We start from the raw sequence: 21,582 nt of genomic DNA, 5'->3' as shown, positions 1-21,582 counted from the left end.
ATGGTATTAGTAAAGGAAATATCTTGAATAAATGCTGACCATCTCTGCTGAAAAGAACACCGATTATCAGATTACCAAGAAAGTAGCATGACGCTCTTAGTGGTATTATTTCTAAAAGACAGACAGAACAATGTGATGGTACTATAGATGATATTCAACCAGGAATCTCCCCTCAGCCAGCACTTGTCACATACACATAGCATTTTGTTTCTTCAGTCATTTGCCATGCCAGTACCATGGCTTCAAGAATGGCAGTGTTGGTTGGTCTGCCCGGTCATGGTGCCCACATAATGTGTCCTATTGGCATTGAGTGCACATTAATCTAATGAATGTCCCCTACAGGTAATCACTCAGCTGTACACTATACCTGCTAAACATCTGTGTGTTAGTAATGCTGATGTTACCATTTTGCTAAAAGTACCATTGTAGTACAGCCTTACTGTTTCCCAATTCATTTAGCTCCCTTACTCCCGGACCACTTTTCCTATCCTATGTTCCTGTTAGATAATCATCATCGTAATCATTCCTCTTTTTCTGAGGTCACTAGGTCATAGCATGCAGATCAAGTACAGAGCATGCATGTTACTGCTGACATGCCCCCTTTCTCCTGCTATCAGCATTTAGGTTGTCAGTGATGCAGTGTCCAGGGTAACAGTCTGTCTTCAAGTCTTGAGGTTTGTGTCAGTGCCATGATGGTCCGATCTGCTTTAAGTAAACACACTCTAAAGAACTGGGCAGCAAATACTATACTTTCAGAAACAATATGAAGGACTCAGTAGGATCGGTGTTTTCGGTCTCATGCATCTTAAAATCAAATCAGTAACAGAAATACACAGACTAACATTTTGCCTTATTACTGCATTTTATTGAAGGCTTTGGAAAAAGCAACAAGGATTATTTCCCATCAAAACAGAACCAAACTTATAACCAAAAAATATCCCTCTACTGCCTGTTCAGTTCAAAACTTCATAATTGCCGTCATTAACAGAATACGAGTACAGAAATCTTCTACTGTCAAACTAGTTAAGAAATTAACATAATAGTAAGAAAGATCTTTTTAGTTTCAATGATAGGTAAGGCTGAAAGCATAAGGCTGTAATTCTGACTGCTACTCAACTCTATCACAGTGTCAAAGGAGCTAGTGTCAGGATTATCTCCTTCCCAGGGAGGTGACCAACCTAATAAACCACGTTAATCCATAAATTCCAGAAGAATTGATTATAAAGGCAGGGTGTATGCTAACTTCTCTTTTTTTATTCTTCAAACCATCATTTTAGATGCAAAGTAAATCACATTTTTTCTTTATACATGTTTCAAATTAGAGCAAACAATTCGTTTCGACCATATTCAGATTCTGCATGAAAAAGATCCACATGCCGCTTGTATAAAGGTATTCTTTCAACTATTAAAGAACTTAAGTGCCAATATGCAGTAATTTATTACCTTTCTGCATAATATGTTTGCAAAACTTCCAAATAATCAATTGTTCTGAGGAAACCTACGAGGAGAACTGGTTCTTCTGTCAAATCAAAAATATCAAAGCTTAATTTCTACCACTATAAAGTCATCAAAAACTGGTCAAATCAGAAACAACGGCAGGGCAGCAGTACAGCTACACACAACTTTCTCTAAGAGTGACTCAGAAGAAAGTCACAGTGGCTCACAAGGTGACTTTTTAACAGCCACAAGTCAAAAATCATCAAATGTGTGTGGACACAACCTAATAGCATGTTATGTTTGCAGTGAGTTTTTTCCGTAAGGTAGCACTGAGACATGAAAAATGGCAACAACTCAAGATGAGGGTCTTAATGCAACTACAGCCTAAACTGCACAATCCCGCTGCACTGCTCCAAGGCCTTCTATGACTGTGTTTAAGTATGATGATGTGTGAAGATGTACCATTGAAGAAAAGATGAAAAAATGTGAAACAGTTTTTGGTTATTAAAGTGCTCCGACACACCATCAGTTAGCAGCAGTATGTATATACATAAAAATGTGGTTCAGCACTCTTACAAATCACCATTTAAAAATTATCCATTCTATGGTCAAGAAACATTCCCTCTAACCCAACTCAAAAAGAAAGAAAAACACTCTTGGGTTCTCTCAGTAGTTATTTCAACTTGACCTCTGGTTATGACAAAACTTTTTAGTATTTTTTTTTTTTTAAATGGAAGAAAAAGTAACACAACGTAAAAACAAAATAAAAAGTAAAATTTCATCATGCAGAATATCATCCATACTTTACATACATACAAAATTACATTTCTCTTTTTTTTTTTTCCTTTTAAGAATAGATTGTGTAAACACTGCTTTAGGTCCTTCAGGTTGGTTTTATCCACGTTTAGATTAGAATCAACTTTGTCATTGTGCAGAGTACAGGTACAAAGCCAATGAAATGCGGTCTGCTACAATCTGTACGTTTTTCCATAGAAAATTGTCCGAGGCTCCTGCTCTGGCACCTGCAGATGATTTTTGCTATATACTCCTCAACCCCCCCAACTTTTATACTATCCCTCCGATTTTCTACCCATTCCACATTAAAACCACAGAAAGAGAAGAAACTAGAAGAAATGAGTTGAGTGGAAGCTCTAGTGTGGTGATGTTTTATGTGGGCATTTTAAAAATGTGAAAGTACACTGACATTTTTAAGCACTCACATAAACCCCATCTTGATAAAAAGGGATGTAAAGGAATCCAGGTACTATAGAAAGGGACAAGGGGTGGTAGCTGAGGACAGTCGACAAGGCTAGGTCTGAATATAGATAAGGCATAGCACGGGTAGAGGCTGGGAAGGTTTTGATCCACACGTCGGGCAGATTGTTAGCCTTTCCAGTACATCTTCAAAAAATGGGGGGAGAGGGTAGCATTAGGCAAAGACGCTTGTGTAAGGTAGTGAAGGATTGTAGATGTGATTCAGAGGCCTTGTAGGAACTCCTGGAGCTGCCTGACGAGCTCTGTGTCCACAGTCTCCATCAGGACCCCGAAGCCTTGGTCTCCCATCAGGGCCTGCTGCGCCTTCAGCTTCTCATAGACAAACTGCTGGAGGGAAACGCTGTGCACCGGGTCCTCCAGGGCCAACTGCAGAGGAACAAAAGAAATACAGGAAGTCAACTTTGTGAGAAAAAGAACATGGTTTACAAAGATATTAAATTTACTGACAGAAAATGAGCTGCTCATAGTTTCTCATGCACTGTTAGACACTGTTATACAGTATTCAACCACCTTGAAATTTCCTGTCATTGGTGGTATCGCACACCGAGTTCCGAATGAAATAAGTCAAGGCTTTTTGTCAACGGTCTAAATAAAATACATTTCACAGAATTTCTTGAATAAATGCTGCAAATCTCATGCAGGCATCATTTCCTTCTCTGTGTCCTCCCCTGAGTAAATGCACAGTGGCTGAATATTTTAGCAGCAAATAAAAGTTTGATTGTTCTTGGATATGCCTGCGCTGTTGTAGCAAATCTGGATTTGGGGATTTCCTTCTTTCTCATTCTGCTCAAGCTCACTCACAGTGGAAAAGATGGAGGGATTCAAGTGTAGTTTGGCCTTTCACATTATTGTTCTGTGGATAGTCCAGGTTTTATTTTGTATGTTGCAGTAGCCTGAATGTGTTCTCTTTACTTCACAGTCTGGATACTACGCCTAGCCTTTCCCAAATCTAACACTTTGCATTACAACTGAAGAGACGGCTCTCAATCTTACACACCTTTTTTCTGTAAACTCTGCCCTCCTGTCAAGTTGAGTTTGTTCAACGAGTGATCCCCTTAGGTGATTCTAAACATTCAGCCCAGTTATGCAATGCACAGAATGTTAGGTCAACTAAGATGAGGGAGAGCAGATACTTACATGACTTCAGTTTTTTGGGTGGATTACTTTCTAATGTCATGCTCAATTAATGACTTTCTTTTGAAGAGGGTGTACATGTAACTCGACCTAAACTGACTTCAAAACTGCCATCTTTGGTTTGCTGTGATGGTAAGGAAGCCCTTTTTGTAGTGTATCTGCTTACCTCATGGTCTAGAAATATGCAAAGCCTTAAGATATATATATATAATATATATATATATATATATATAGATTGTTTGAAATCTACCTTTAATCTGGAGCAAAGCTACATATTGCTTTCCCATGGTGCAGGGTTCTTGTTATTGCACAGTAAAAACACTGAATATCGAGATAAACCCTAAGCCCTGTACATTAAGTATATGACAGGAACAAATAGATAAAGCCATGTCCATACAGAGGCACTCTCTGACTATCTGAGCAACAATAAAGACATTTCTTTAACAGTAAAGGCTGTAAACTCCAGTTACCTTCATTTTAAAAAATATACTTTATTATATAATTAATATAATATATAATTAATATAATTAGACTGCTTGATAACTAATTATACTGTTAATTCCTGCTAAGGGTGACAATGCAATGTACCTGCAAAAGTAGCTGATTCACCAGTAACATCCTCACACTGCTTTAATAATAATATTAAAGGTGATAATAAATAATAATACTACATTTTATTTATAGTGTTTTTATTTATGGTGCTTTTCAAGAAACTAAAGGACCCCTTACAACACACACACTAAAAGATAAAATAGCAAGTGCAAGGCAAAAATACAACACAAATGAATAAATACGGTTGTATTGAACGCAAGTGTTTGAGTCAAACAGTATAAGCAAGTTTGAAAAGGTGTGTTTTGAGCTGGTATTTGAAGATAGGAAGAGAGTCAATATTATGGATGTCTTGAGGGAGTAAATTCTAGTCGAGGGACAATACGGCTCAAGACTCTAAACCCCACGGTAGTCAGGTGGACAGGAGGTGCAGTGAGATTAATAGAAGAGGAAGATCTAAGAGTATGGGCAGGTGTGCAAATATGGAGTAGATCAGAGAGATACAGAGGTGCTAGGTTCTGAAGTGACTTAAAAGTGAGAAGCAGAATCTTGAAATCAATACGATGTTTAACAGGGAGCCAGTGCAGTTGCTGGAGGAAAGGAGTAATATGTTCTATTGAAGGGGTTCTGGTAATGATTCTGGCTGCTGCATTCTGAACCAGATGAAGTTTGTGAAGGAGTTTGTGAGGAAGACCAGAGAGGATAGAGTTACAGTAATCAATGCGTGATGTGACTAAAGAGCGAAGGAGAACAGAAGTGCTATGGGTTGTAAGTGACCGTAAAAACGATTGATATTGCGTATATGGAAAAATTCAGCCCCAGTTATGTTAGTTATTGATATGGGCTTCAAGGTGCAAGGTGCTATCAAGGGTGGAAGAGTGAAATTTGGCTTGGTAGACAAGTAGATATGCTTTAGAGTCACTTTTGACAAAAAAGGGAAGGAAAAAACCAACTCAGACACGTTACCATATTTGACGTATACCTCTGACAGAACACCTGCGCTGGAGACAATGACTCAGTACATACAGCCGCTGCCATTCATTTTACACTAAGTGCAACGCTGGGAAAATAATCCTTGACAACAGAGTAAACAAGCAAGAAAAAGTTGGATGTCTGACTAGAACCGACACATTTCTCAGAGCAAGCACACCGTCATTTATTTTCTGTGGAGTTGAGCAAGAGCAGAGGCAACCACAACAGCACAGGAAAGTTTGAAAGCCTGCAAATCAATTACAGAGGCATAAAAGTTTTGCAAACACCATTCCACGATAAAAACTCTCCTATGTACAATGTGGTCAACTTTTTCAAATAATTTATTGTGTTAAAAAGATAATTACATGATGTTTTTAATAGTATGATGTAAAAATTCTTTTATGAATTTGAATCTGAATAGATTTGTGTAGGTGTGTGTATTTGTTCGTGTGTTTGTGAACCTTGTTTGATTTCCCCAAAGATTAATTATAGTTATTATGTGATGTTACTTGACTCTCCTCGTCCAAACCATTTCAAAGCAGTTCAGCATACTCAACTACACAAACACATTATCACGTAACACACAAAAACTTGACATTTGGGCAAGATTGTGCACACTTACTCGCACAGGCCTCAGAAGAGCCTGACAAACCACCAGAGACAAAAAAAAAAAGGAAGAGAAAGGAGAAAGGATAAAATTTTTTTGTGTCCTTTGAGAAGCACAGTATTGTAATGACAACTCTTGGTCTCTAGCCAATCACTGGAAAGAATACTTGTCATGCTAATTAGTTCTTTGTCATTACAGTGCAATCAAACTATTGAAGAGTGGCTGTTGGAGAGTGGCTTAATGGAAAAGCTGTCATGTAACCTGCATAATTACCTTCAGCACAAGAACCTGCCGGAGCTGTGTAAATGTGTGTGTGTGTATAAGATTGTAGCCTCTATTGCTTTACATAGCATAAGCAACTCTAGTGTGTGTGTGTGTGTGTGTGTGCTTTGACTCAAATATCAAGGCCTTTGTAAGCATTTTTAATGACTATTATTCTCTTTAATGTGGAAACATAAGAGGATACACGTCTGCATAAATCCCAATGAATATTAGAAGTTAATTCTGGTTCTACAGGATTACAGGCAAACAGAAGTCTGTAGGTAGAGTCTGCAAAATCTGCAACAGTGCATCAAAGGCACTGTGCATTGCATATGGACTGAATTACCTTCTACACAATGCCATAGGAACAAACTATATAACTCGGAGATTAAAAAAAAAAAAAGCGTGTGCATGAGTGAGCACCTCTAAGAGTGTTGGAAGAAGTAGTGTAAATTGAACAGGTTAAGATGTAACAGATGAATACACAGTGAAATTGAGGGAAAAAGCGGGATGTAAACAGGGTGTTATGAGTAAACATGAGCTTACAAGTTAAATGTTTTACATAGCCGACAAAAGAGTGCTGAGATAAAGAACAATATGCCGAGGACACCTGCCGTGCTGAGACTAATTAAAACAGATATAAGAGTGAAGCTATCAGTAAGATCAATAAGTATGATGCACCGACATCCCTGGGGAAAGAAATAGAGACATAGATGAGAAGAGGAGGAGGAGAAATAAAGGAGATGCGAGGCAAGAAGAAGGCAGAGGAGAAACACGAGAAGGAGAGTTAAGAAAGTGGAACACAAACAAAACACAAATGTAACAGGAGAAAGGAGCATTGTCTTTACCAGGAAGAGGCACGATGACGTTGTAGTAGAGAACACCATAAAGAAAGCTAATGAGGCAAAGAGGATGACGTGGGACGCAGAGAGAGCTGGCAATCACAGCTGTACCTCATTGTTCAGGACCACAGAGGAGGAGGACAGAGAGGAGTGGGCAACATGAGAGCAGACAGAGAGGAATGAAGAGAGACATGCACTGACAGGGCCTGTGGAAGCCCTCATCTCTATCGTGATCCCCAGACTACTGCTGCCCTTTTCCAAAGCAAACAAAGTGAAGAGTTCCAATGGCGCCATCAGAGCTGTTCAAAATTGGCCGTTGTCAGGTTTTTTAAGCATCTCCCACTACAGCGCACGCACACATACACACACGCAAAAGCACATGCACACAGGTGCACCGGCAACTAACATATGTTTATAGCTCTAAGTTGTCTGAGTGACAGGCCCACAAAGGCAAACAGGGGTATTCAAAACCAGGCACATGCCACTACTGTTTCTCTGGGATTAATCAGCAGCTACAAATTCACTGGTAATCAACTTACAGAATTAACACGAGTAGGCATATTAAGAATTTTTTTTTTTAACTTTCTGATCTCTCACACTTTTTTTTTTTTTAATTTCCACTCCTCTCTCCTCCTCACTTCATTCCTCTCACAGTCATTCTTTCACCGCAACAGGCTGCTCTATTAAGCAGAAAAGCATGTTTGCACTGTAGCAGAGGACATTAGAGGAAACTCAGTCAGGCAGGCAATTGCTAACTGAAGTTCATGATGCAACAACCTGTACTTTTCCAGCTCTTATCTCATATCCCATGGTGCCTCATGTCTGACTCCAAACACACAAATACAGTACACGAGTTTGCGAGTGTGAGAGCACATGCAATCACTTCAGTGTGATGTAATGAGCTGTGGGAGTGTATGATGTATTGAAGTGTAAACCAAGAACTGTATTGTGTTCAGTGGATTACACTGCAGGCAGATGTTAATTTCATCAGCTAATTTATGACACATCATCTGCAGGCCTCGCCAGCCAGTCGCCTTCAGCATCGCTGACTCGACCTGCAAGCTGCTCTCAAAGGATCATATTGTCCACAAGTGACTCTCTGTACAGGTTTTAATGATGTGAGGGACAACAAATCCAAGCGTTCGTAAGAAATGCAAGAAGCATTTTTTTTGTGGATTTCAATATAACATCAGCATAATCAGTTTAATCTATCTGAAAGGTGAAAAATACGACTCAAAAAATACTTCCATAATTGAATTGCGCATTTTTGTGATATTCAAATTGCTATTTACTATTACCTTAATGTTAATATTTGAAATGAGTGACCACAGAGAAAGTTAGAGACGACAGACGGTTGTCTACATAACTTTGCTGCTATACAGCCCCGACTGTGTCTGAGCAGCTATATAGACACAGCTGGTTACTCAACCTGTTAAACCTTCTTTAAGTCCCCTTCTGCTCTCTGTTCACAATATAGTCGATCTCAATATATTTGTTTCTACTGTCAGACAATGGGATAAGGAAGAAATAGCCCAGCAATATAATTGCGTTTTAAATGTCATCCCCAAGCTGCAGCGCCATGCTGGTAGATACATCAAATCTTTATTTTATCATTGTGGCACTGTCTCACAAAATCAACAGAAAAACAAGCTAATGACAAAGCGAGTAAGAAATAAATCTGGTCAGAGCTCATAAATGCTATTTATCAACATTTAAACTGAATAAGCAGGAGGTGTCTACATTACGTTTAATATTTTCACAACTTGTGGCACCGTGTTAACCATGTCCTAGCAGTCTTTGACTACATTTTCTGCAACCCTGTGTGTAAGATATTGTGACTCTGTCTATCCAGTGCAGCGCCATGGGGGAGCTGCAACCAAACCACAGTGAAAAATTAGGACACTTTCAAGTGCTAATGCTACACTGTTTTATTACTTAATTTAAAAAAAAAAATAAAACAAATAGAAAAACTAAAATAATGGGTTAGGTTGAATAAAGAGCTGCTATAGAGGACTGCCTAGTGTTGAAGGACATATGAACATGTTTGATATTACAACTGGAATGGAGAGGCTACTGTAATGTTACATGAATGAGTGGGAGAAATAATAAAAACAAAGGTGACCAAAAACAGTGTGCAAACAGCAAACTAGTGTGATGTGTTATGATTGAGAAAAGCTATTATTTAAGGATCCATTGAAGTGCAGAGCCACAGTTAACATTAAGTTCACTCCGTATGATTTACAGTGGTGTGCCGCCCTCGTCTCGTCGTCCAGCCAAATGATGATTGACAATTGATTAATGCTCACTTCTGTTTTTCTGTTATCTGCGTAAAACAACTATGCAAGCATTTCTCTTCTCGCAGCATTTCGGCAGTTGCCTACTTTAATCATAGCCTTCATGTCTCTGTTGTTAATGTTAACCTTTCTGTCTGTCGAAACAAAACATACAAAAACAAAACACTGTGCAAGTTGGTGGAAACATAAATTAAGTCATAAATGAAGTATTGTTAATCATTTCATTTATATACTTGTTGTTGTGTTACTTCTTACTAAACCCATTCTATACACATACAAAGCACCTGTCAAATGTTCAGTGGTCAGTGATGTTTCAAAGAGCCAGATTACTGGTGTCCAGGATTTCAGTTAATGTCTTGTAAATGGCGGACTGGACTCACTCATGCACAAATCAGTTAATCAATAGCCTAATTGAATGACATTGAGACCTATAAAACCTGCTGCTGTCACACATGGATACCATGGTTACCATAGTGTCTTCACAGCCATTTCTCCAGTGTCATTTCACACAGAAGAGATATTGGGTCAGGCTGTACTTTTCTCCTGCTCCTCTCCTGGGGCAGCAGGTGGATCTTATTATTTTACTTTATATCAGACATCTGTTGAAAGGTTAATGTGGTGCCCAGCATGGTGTACACGCCTACAACTACACCATCTTTACTTCATACTTTTTTCTAGGTTGAAAGGCAGGTAAGTGCAAGAATAATTTCATACACTGTTTGAGTTTTCCTCACTGCAACACTTTACTGTCATTAAAATGCAGCAGTTGTGTGGTTGCACCTGTTTGTTTAGTATTATTTCCGTTTCTGGAGCATACATTGCCATGCCATTGCCAATGATAAATGTTTTACAATTCTGAATTCTCAGAGGCCCTGCCCACCTAAAAAAAAGTGGGAGGAGAAATGCTGGCAATTACATCATAGCACTCACCACAAATAAGAACGGATGCATAATTTATCCCATTCCTCGGAGGTGCAACACAGACAACAGGGGCGTCAATGATTTCAATCAATAATAGTCTGCACACTCTTCTCTTAAATATAACTATATGTCTTTTTAAGAAGCAAGAGTATATATATTTCTACTGTAAATCCTGTTGGCAGCAGGTACTGACACACTTCACCCAGGTGTGGCAAGATGGGAGTAGATGTGCAATGAAAAGAAGAAAGGAGTGTGAAGAACTATAGCTACAAGAATCTTGTAAGTGGAGTGAAAACAAGGGAGAGGGAAAAAAAAAAAAAAAAAAACCCACCAAGGGATGAATTGAAAGTACAAAAGCAATCTGCATAAAGATAGGGAGCACAGTCAACCAGATATTCCTGTCAAGGCAAAAATGCAGGGATAGGAAAGACAAAACCAATCCAGGATTGAGTAAAAAGAGAAATGGAGTGAGGATGATGAGAGGAAAGGATAGAGGGAGAGTGACATGCCCCCTGCTGCGGCTCACTGATAAAGAAGCAATGGTCTTCATGCCTCAGAGAGAGTAGAAGATAAATGAGAGGCAGAATGGAAAGAGAGAGAGAGATGAGATGTGAAGAAAGGGGAAGGGGTTTGGTAGTTGACTAGTGAGCAGATGAAGAGGGGGAAAAAAGAGCAGAGACAGAATGTAGAAGTAGGCGACATGTGCTGAGAAGAGAAAACTGTGCTTATGACAATGATAATGATGATGATGCTGTGCGCCCATGGCGATAAAAGTTTTATGCGCTTTTACCTGAAGTAAATTGCCTATTAAAATAAAAAATAAACTTTATTCATTTGTATTGTCATTACTAAGATTGCCCTGGTGTAGGCTAACATTTTTGGTGTTAGCATTTTTTTCTATGACCAGTGTTGTCATGCACTCAACTGATGTGAGGCTCCACAGCTTCATAACTCCATGCCAGTAATGTGGAATTTACACTCTACTCAAGATTTACTTGCAAACTAAGTACGTCCCTTTGTCTGTGAAATAAGCCTGTTGGTGCCAACTGGCTGGATAAGAACACAGCCTGGACGCAAACAGGTGATAGTGTGGATCAAGATACAACAAACAAACAAACAAACAAACAAACAAACAAACCAACCAACAAACAAACAAACAAAAGACAAATACAGTAAAAGGTTTGTTGCTCCAAAACATAAAAAAGATGTTATCAAACACATTTCATCAAACATATGGTTTAAAGAATAAGTCCAATGCTAGTCTGTTTTTGTAATTAACAAATCCAACAAAAAGACCAAAAGCAACAATGAGGTGCTGCCAAAGTCTGATACAGCTTATTCTGTGCCAGACACCTCCATTTTCCAAAAATGATTAAAAACAAGTAATTGTGCCTCATTGTTGCACTGTGTGACTTGTTCCTTTATTCCCGTGAACGTGGGCACCGCTGGTCGTTAATTTTGAGTCGATGCCACAAACACCGTCTCAGTAGCAGATCAAATTCAGGGCTGAAAAATGGTCCCCAGCAAATGCACTGTTTACTCCTGTTTGAGTAACAATTCAGTAGGAACCAACGGGCTTGGCGGTGAGTGCCAGAGACAGGCTGAGGAAGTTGGGAAATACTGAGAGGACTGACTAATGCATTGTTGGTTTTGCTCTATTCATGGGATTTGTTGACAGTAGAAATGCAGCATATTGCCAGCCTTGCCAACATTTGAGGTGGAGGAGAACTCTAGAGGCATGACCGTCTTTGATTATACATGTTGAAGAATAAGGGATACGAGGGATTGTTCGTATGCATGTATGCCAGAATTTAGGGAAGCATATGTGAGACTGTAGCCAATGGGTATTACGCATGAGAGTTGAAGTCTCTCTGCATGTGTGTATGTGTTGGCAGAGCTACACTGGCCTGGTGGGAATGGGCCTTTATGAGCATCCGAGTCTGACATTAATCCTATTACCTAAGGCTTCTCCCACTCCAACTCACGCAGATATCAGCTATCTACTGGTGTCCCCACATACACTGCCCGGATTGAAGGACACCTACATACTTGTACATACAGACGCATATCTATATCTATTTGCCTTTTCTATTTTCATTGTATTTTAAATATAAAGGAGAGATCACAGAAAAACCAACCAGGTGCAGATGTTCAAACATAACTTCACTTTTACAATGGAAAATTCAGACTCTCAGATGATTAATTATTAGGGCTATATACAAGGATATGTGGCCAATTCGTCAAGGATAATGACAAAACTGGAGTTGCTTGTATGAATTGTTAGCTAGGAATGGCCTCAGCAATTTGACCCATGTTCATCCGTAAGTTTCTGTCGCAGTCCCCTAGGCCTGGCCGAGATAAGCCTAATGACATCACAGGGGTCGTTTCTTTAAACCTGACAAAGCACTGTTTTTACAGGCTGTGAAAACCATGCCATGTAAACTGAAATTGGTGGAATCTCCCTTTATAATTAATCTAAATTACAATAAGCACGATTAACCTCATGACTGGATTACATGGCTTCTAATTGCCCCATTTATAACTTAGATTGCCATTTCTCATTCAATGATCATTTAAATTATTGCAATTTAGACTCATTTGGCCGCTCAGACATTTTTAGCTAATTGTGTGAAATGGATTTTTTTAAGTGAGAGAAAGTGATATATATGTGTGTTTTAGCTGTACAGTAATGTGTTGATGTAAACCCCCTCAGTCAGGATCTCTAATGACTGTGTCTAGGTTCATGGCTCAATGAGTCAGCTCAGAGGACACGAGGAAGACCTTTAAGTGGGAGAGGTGTTGGTAGTGAGTAGTTCTAGAGGCCTTACCCCGACACAAAGTTCACACTAAAAACACCCTTAAGAATGGGAGGTAACAACTGCAAAACCACCACTGCTCTAGGGTACATATCGCCACAATTATATATCAACAAAGACGGTGGTCCAGAAAGTTGGACATGAGAAAATGGGAAAATACACATTGTGTAACAAAACTACCTCCATGATCTCACTAAAGTAAAATGTGGCTATGGGACACTTTCCAATCTGGGAGGGCTTTGAGCAGTACTTTAATAATAAAAAATAAGTAAATAAAAAAAAAAACATTGTTTCACTGCTGAACATTTAAAATGTGTTGCTCCTCTGACCAAAAAGCAGTATCACTGCTGGTGTGGTCAGAAGTGTGCTCTGTTGCGTCTGTAACCACAACCAACAGTAATGCCGCAGTGTACCAACACACAGTGGAGAACACACCTTCATCACAGCAGCAAGGTGAGATGTTAAAGCACTTGAGGTCAGCAAAAACAAGATGTCAAGCTGGTGTTAATTTAGTGTTGTTTTTATTGTAGTTTTGTCCTTCCACTCAAATTACACCAGCCTTTTCCACCACTGATCTTTATTAGCACGTCTCTCCAAAGTAAATACATTTGAAAATGCTGGATTCCAGTATTGAAGAAAATGTTTGTGTATTACTGCCAACCTTTAACAAACATGGCAGAAATACTTTTGCTTAGCTGCAAAACTGACAGACTATACAGACTTTTATCAACGACAGTATTTCTGCTGTCAGTTGACAGCACAAGAACAAAATAGTGATTTGAAAGGCCCTGGTTTTTCCAGTTTCTTGCAAGTACAGGTTTTGAAGTACCAAAATCCAAATTTTTTATACTAAAAAAAAAAGACAAAATACCCTTAAAAAGCCAGAACGCTTTGTTAGTGACAACACCTATAATTTGTGATTAGCCATGCTGAAACATGGAAGAGGCAATCACACAGGTGGAGGCAACAGAGCAAAGCTTTACCCTGATAAGACGAAGCAGAAAAACCACCCATGTTTGTCAAAACACCCAATCTTCCCAAACATGCTCTTCAGCAGATGATAGCAGCACTACAAAGCAATGAGTAGAGATTTGTCAACATTTCCTTTGTTCGAAAGCACACTTTTCCAAGACATTGAAAATGCTAGTGTGGATGTAGAGTATTTCAATTTCAAATTTATTCACATTAGTGTTGACATGGTCTAAATAACAACTTGCACGGACCAGATAGAAGAGAAACCAAACAGAGTGAGACAGAACAGTTAGCCGAGAGCTCAAGGTCATGTACATTCATCAACGTTATTTTCAGGGACAAAGGCTGATCAACCATAGAGAAAAAAGACAGCAATATTAAATAGCCATCGGGAAAGATATAGGAATTCAAAACAAGTTTAGGACAGGAGAGGTCAGTGCAACAGTCAGAGAAACAAGAGCAAGAACCGGAAGAGAGAGAGACCCCCACAACCCCCAAACACACACCTCACTCTCCTTATCTTAGGTTTCATTAGTTCATGGTCTCTCGACTTAGAGGGGGGATTAAAACTTGATTGCAGTAATTTCCTCACCAAATGAGGCAGCACAAATTGTAATACCCTAATTAGTATTATACTAGAAGGCGTAAATGTTAGAACCCTCTAGTAGTGTGTCATAACAGTGAATGGTACCAACCAGATATCTTTAAGTGTAGCAGTGAGTGTTGTGATTATTGGTGTTGTGATGGACAGTAGAAAAAAAAAAAAGAGGAAGCTGCATTTTTGATACAAAGTCAAGTGAATGTTTATTACCCTTTGAATGTTTAAGTGGTTTTTCAGTGCACCTACTGGTCAAAAGCTGCCAGTTAGAGGCGTTCCCCATCTGACATCAGCTGTGTTTACAAGCAGTGACTGCCCGGGCGTATTTTCCAAACTTACCACTTTCCTTTAGAGCCTCTCCTTTCTGCCTCACAACAACACAGAATAACTCTGAGTTTTTACTCAAGTTGACGGTTAACATTTCTTTGCCTCAGTTTGCAGTGTCTGGAGCAGATGTCCTTACGTTTCTTTCTGTACACATCTTTCCATTAACAATTCAATTTCTTTTCGGTGTAAAACACAGCTGAACAGCTGATTTCATCACATTGGCATCAGTGACCAGGGTCTGTAGTTAGCTTAAGTTTCTGGAGAGTGTTAGTCCAAAAGCACAATGTATTTGTGCTGAAATGTATTAGATAAACTATTAAACTGTTTTTTTTTTGTTTTTTTTCACTTTTAATGCCTTAAAAGGAATGCATAAAAAACTTTCATCGAGGCAGATATTGTCAACTGCACCAAATCGCATCAATACTGTAAATAATAAAATATGAGTCTGGGGAGATGCCTATGTTTATGGGGGATTGTAAATTAATATGTGCACCAGTGTGACAACATAGAGTAAAGTAAATGTGCCGAGTCTTCAGCTCAATGATCTTCAAAGCTGTTTTTCTTTAAATAATTATATAGTGATTGAATGCAGGACATGAAGTTAGCTTCTTTATTTTTGTTCCCTTCAAATCTACACAAATGCCATTAAAATTAGTTTGAGGACAAAGCTTACAGAGTAAGAACCTGAAGGATAGTCATAGACTGTCAATAAACAAAGGGCTATAAATCATTCTGGCATCAATCACTTGGCTGAGAGATTGGCTGTGACTCTTGCAACTGAGGCTTTGAGCGACAAGCTGGGTCAAACAGTGAAATGCAACATCCTGTCTGAAATCTGCTGTGCCATCTGCCAGGCGCTCAAGGACCAATTTCTGCTTTTGTAAGATGGGACTCAGGGGTGGAAGAATGCAGTCAGCGATTTGGGCAGTTTGGAACTTTTGAAAAACATAATAGTTATAACGAGGGAATGCAGAGGAAAAAAGGGAGCGCTCAGACAGAGGAAGAGCATAATAACTCAATTCTTTGTATGTTATTGTGATATAAACTTGAAATCAAGATTTATTATTAATGACATCAACAGATGTCTGCAACACAATTGACATTTGTGATACACTGTGACAACTATATTTGTGCTAAATTGATTCACTTCAATTTATAACTCGGGATTTTGAGGTTTGCAAATATATACAATATACAAGTCAAGCTAAATTTAATGTGTTAGATATTCATTTATTTTGACACAGGCCAACACAAGTGCAAAGCGGTAGGACTTGGGCGGGGAGACTGTGTGGGCATCTCCAAGGGCACCTGCTATTTTGGTTCATGTTGGTGCAGCAGCAAAAATTGAAAAAAAAAAAGAAATAAAAAAAAGGAAAAAAAGGCTGGCTGAGGAAAAAACATAATTTGGCGGGTGTGCTGATTAATGAATTCACAGTCACATCACTGGTCTCATTGCTCTGAAACAGCTGTGCCAATCCCAGTGACGCATGACGACAACAGCCCAACAAATGGCAAGAGGCTTCTCCAGAAAATCATATTGTTGCCTGGATGGTGCTGAGCGGCGTTATATGAACACATAGCACCTAACTAATTTAAAATGTTGATGAAGCCAATTATGTGACCACATCAATCCGACGCTATTTCAGTTTTATTTCTATTCTAGCTTACGTCATAAACACAAATGATAATTTTCACTGTAATAGATTTCAAGAATAAAAGATGAAATGCTACATTTGCTAAAAAGTTGAGAATACGGCAATGACGCACAGGACTGATTAGCAGTTCTCAGAATAGAATACTGCGTCATAATGGACCAGTCTGATGTATGCAGTATTGTATGGGCTTACTTTGTAGCAGCCTGTTGTCATTCAATAAATGGTGCCGGGGTGTGATTTGAGGCACGTGTTTTAATAAAGGTGAACACAGTGGACAGCCACACATGATGACACTGCGCTCTGACGTGGAGGGTGCAGATTTATCAGCATATCCGTCCTGCTGCCTTAAATGGCTGCAGCGATTTTGAACTGAAGGAGAAGCTTTTCAAGCAGTATGAAGCAGCTGTGGACAACAGACACTGTAAGAATCAGTCATGCTCATTTACAGATAGATGGAGATTTACAGACATTCCTTCTTCCAGATGATTGGTTAAAATGGTTCATTTACCTATTCCACATTATTATGTAATTGGTCGCTTGGTCACAGGAGAAAAAAAAAAAAAAAATCAAACTCCACAAATGCTGTTGACACTCAGTCATGCAGTCTGTTACAGACAGACATTTTTTACTTGGCTGGTCTGTGTGGTTATTAGATAATAATGTAACCGAGCGTCTTGGGTTTGCCTAACTAATATTGTTAGGCGAACAATATTGAGACTAATATTGAGTAATAAAATAATCAACGGGACATAAAGACATAGTGTGATGAAGAGCAGCAACACCCTCTTTATTTTGACTAACACACTTCAATTACAGATGAGGTCAAGAAAGTGATGTCTCAAGGCACTGAATTCTCATGGAAAGAAGAATGAATCATTTCATGAATTTTGATGAAAAAACGACTTTGACATTCAATCTCAAAGGTATCCTGTGGAGTTTGTGACCACTAGTAGCACCTTGGAGCAGTGTTTAACGAGTTTTCTCTGTGATATACACAGAAAATTCCTGCAAAACATGCATGACATGATAAACATCCCTTCAGCCAGTTTCACACTATTCCACTGATCGACAGTTGGCCAAAATCGTTGCAATGAGCCGACAAAGGCACTCGAATGCATTCAACATGTTTGTTAGATGTAAACGATACAGTGCATACAATACATTATGTAAACATAACTTTCATTTGTTTACAGGTCTCCAACAATGGGTTGGAAACTGGTTGCAATGCGTTTTCCTCACAGTAACACCGGTATGGTTTGCTCTATCTGATTTGAAAAGTTTTTATAAAACTAAACTGTGACAACAAATAAATAAGAAAACATATTTATGGAGTTTTTTTTTTTTTTTTTTTAGGTCAAATAATTTTTCTTACTGTTTACAGAGAGAGAGAGAAATTAATTATTGCAGAAAAAGAAATAAGATCAGACTTCTCTTTCTTTGACAATACCACTGAGATATCTGCTTTCTTATTCTGCCAGCTCATTTCAAGAGAGAATCTTATTGTATGTGTCAATTATAAATAAATTTAACAGCTTAGTCATTAGTTAGAGGTACAAAGAGAAAATCTCTCCACAAGTAACTCTTTTGGTAAAACTGTTCTCCAAGAAGTATAAAATTCCATGAACCAGGTCTGGTAAAATGCTAGTGCAGAAGCTGTAAGCTTTTTGAGGTCCCGTTCAGGTCAGAGATACACTGGATTGACGATTCCACAATGCTGGTGAACAAACACTTCACGTCAGACAGAGAATATGTGCAAGTCTCATATGCTTGCCCGAATCTGGCCAAATCATGACACAGACTGAGAAATATCCTGAACAAATAAGTGTAGCTGCTTTTATGCATGAGATTTTGAAGAGGAAACAATATTAAAAAAGATCAGACTGTGGATGTTGTTGCTTTGACATTTCCACTGTGCAGCATCCTTTGTTCAGAGAGGGAGAATACACCTCTGATCTTTTTTACCTCCACAAAAAACTAATAAAAAAATAAAAAAGTAAAAAAAAAAGAAATTTAGCGATTTATCAAGTTAGTCTAAATTATTTTAATGATTTATTATCATGACTTTGCTTGGTGGTTTTGATCTTTGCGACACAATTGCTTGCAGTGCAGTTCTGTACTTTTGAAAAAAGTAAAAGTTTGAAAACGTCGGACACTCAACCAGATACTGTCAGAAGTGCGAAAAGTAATTTTCAAAAGTTGAGCCAAAAGTTTTGCAAACTATCCAGTGGGAATTTGCTATATTGTGCTGGACACCTCATTCTCTGCGGACTTTCTGGTTTAACAGCATCTGTTGTGCAGCTGCCAGCCTTACACTTGCAGCTCATTATCCCTTATCAGACAATACTGTTCAACTGCCGGCAATATGCCAATGATTGTTGTACTGTAGATTAACATTTGCTCTGTCAATTCAGGTTAATGCTTTATTACTTTATTTACGCTTTGTTATTATATTAATAAATCCACCTGTCACAAGCAGAGACCAATAAGTCTGGCATTTTTTTCACCTGTCTGACAAGCCCTGAATCTGAGTGAACAGAACTAAGGGTGAGAATAAATAGGAAGCAGCGTGAAATCAGACTAATTTTTCAGCTCTCCCAGCAAACAATCAAAATCACAGATTGGTTGTAATGAGCCACATGCAGAATGAATGAGCTTCACACTGGTAATCATGATGTATTAGGATCAATTTAACAACTGTGAATTGTCAGACCAAAGATCGATTATCCTCATTACTTGAACTTGAAGACTAATTAACTCCCAATAAATCCAAAGAGCTGACAGTTGAAAATACTAAACACACTTTTGGCTGCGTCATCATGTGATCCACTCAAACGTGACATTAACACAATGACAGGCGTAATGACTGCAGATGTAAGTGGACAAAATGATTCTAGCATTCTCTGAGATGCATGCTCTACGTTTTAATATCTGGCTGCTCTTTATAACAGCAGGTTCCAGTCTTGTTAATATGCCACCATGGAACAGTTTAATCAGTATGGCAACACTAATGATAGATGATTAGGAATACTCTAACAGTCATCTCAGAATCCTTAAAGGCCCTGAACATCCTCACAGATGTTGTCATTTATTCTGGCTGATTAGACTCTTGTTAAGGCTGAAAATGGGCCAAACTATGTTGGAATAACATGAGGCAACCAGACTCCATGAACATATAAGAATGATATTTCCCACCCTAAAGCCAGGCAGACACTGTACAGATTAAAAACTATTTTAACCCCGACTGATTTTAGAATCGGACAGAATTTCAATTAGTTGTTGTTTGAAGTGCAGATTGAGGGGGGTCATGACCCCCAATTAATTACCCAATAAATCAATGATATGGCTCTCAGACAAGCGGTTGGATTTCTAGCATGTCAGAAATTTTGGTTGGCTGTCTTGTAGTTTGTTTTAATGTTATTAGATTAGTATCAACATTTCAACATTTTTCTTTTTTTTTTTCCTTCTTACTTTCTATTCATAAACGAATGAACATAAAACTGACGCTGCATTTCTCTCTTTTTGTGAACACTGAAAACGCGGTCATCTTGTCTTAATGAATATTATTGGAATTGTCAGTGGACAACACTGACGGTGGGTTTAGTGTTTCCGTTCACTGTGAGCATCCACGATGTTGTTGGTCAACTGATCTGTACAGTGTGAGTATAAAATTGCAGGTTCTGGATGTGCAGGTTGATTAAAACATGTAGTCCGAGCTAACACACTTTCCAAGATTGATCAAAAGGACAGTGCCTGTCCAGCTTAACAGGTGCAACAGAGATGATGAGTGAGCCTGAGCCTGAGCGGCGTAATCAGCCAAATTAATTAAAATCACCTGTGCAGGTTTACCACAGGTGCACATAGCCTTTAATGGAGCCTTGTCATGGCAGACACTTTGACATGAAAAGTATTTAAGAACATTAATGATGGCTGCTTTCTACTCCAGAGAGGTCCATTTTGTTGCATGGAGATGCATGCTGGCTTGCAAGTTACCGGGATGTTTAATAAAACTGAGTCATCATTAATGTTATTAATAACACAGGTGCTTTTCCAAATCAAAATGTCTGCGGTGAAAAAAGTTCCATTTCACTGTGAAATGGTTGAAAAAACACTGCAACTAAATCAAGAGAATAAGCATTGTACTGCTGTGTATGGTCTCTGGGTTACCTTGCTCCCTATTGCCGTTATCCCATGGACACTCAGTTGAGGAGAGCTTGCTCTAGGCATTGCTATATTTTTTTTAGGTTTAATAAGACTGGCCTTATTGTAGCCTACATCGAGGGACATTCAGTGCCTTAGACATGCTCCTGTACCCTTCACCTGAATGGAACTTGCTGCACATCGCCAGTAAAGTTGCCACACTCACATTTGGATTTTTCCTTTCTCTTTATTATGTGGATGCTGTAATTTCTTTCCGTAAAATTCATTCAACAGTGGTTATGACCCTCCAGATACAGTTATGTTTCAACACTCAATATGTAATTTTCTGCCACTTGGGGTCTCTCCATGAAAACAATAACAAAAGACTGAGTTTTGATACATTGTGAAGGAGCGTGGAATCAACTCAATATATATATAACAGGCCGAGTCATTTTTAGGCATTTTCATGCAGAAAAGTCACATACTATAGATTTAAACATAACTCACATTTAACCCTGAAATCACTTGCGATACCTGGAGATTACCTGACCCACCTGGTCTGTCCAACCAGTAAATAGAGTCAACACTCGGACAATCACTCAGTTTATATTTCATATTTGTATTTAATTTTCATTATGCTTGCTTTTAGAACTTGTGTCTTTAAATGATGGTTGAACATCTGCAGTGGTTCACTTTAAAAAAAAAAAAAATCCATCCATATATACAGAGTACAGTGCCTACACTGTATATAACCCCATTTCTTTTGCATGGATTAAAATCTAACT

At 38.6% G+C, this 21,582-nt stretch overlaps 1 protein-coding gene across 2 annotated transcripts in view; it reads right to left on the bottom strand.

Moving 5' to 3' along the window:
• Positions 1–843: 843 nt before the first annotated feature.
• The window catches only part of ipo11 (importin 11), a 114,910-nt gene continuing 94,171 nt past the window's right edge, over positions 844–21,582 (bottom strand). The window contains exons 30-31 of one of the 2 annotated variants that reach the window (XM_056376128.1): positions 5,990–6,010; positions 844–3,078 (exon numbers count right to left, since the gene is read on the bottom strand). In XM_056376128.1, coding sequence (XP_056232103.1) covers positions 2,914–3,078; positions 5,990–6,010 — 186 coding nt within the window. In that variant the 3' untranslated portion in view covers positions 844–2,913. The remainder of the gene's footprint in view (positions 3,079–5,989; positions 6,011–21,582) is intronic. The other variant, XM_056376129.1, reaches the window with a different exon arrangement.

The sequence above is a fragment of the Seriola aureovittata genome, chromosome 5 (assembly GCF_021018895.1).
Source record: "Seriola aureovittata isolate HTS-2021-v1 ecotype China chromosome 5, ASM2101889v1, whole genome shotgun sequence".
NCBI lineage: Eukaryota > Metazoa > Chordata > Actinopteri > Carangiformes > Carangidae > Seriola > Seriola aureovittata.
The sequence above is the reverse complement of the archived record's forward strand: the minus strand, read 5'-3'. Positions and strand labels throughout refer to the sequence as shown.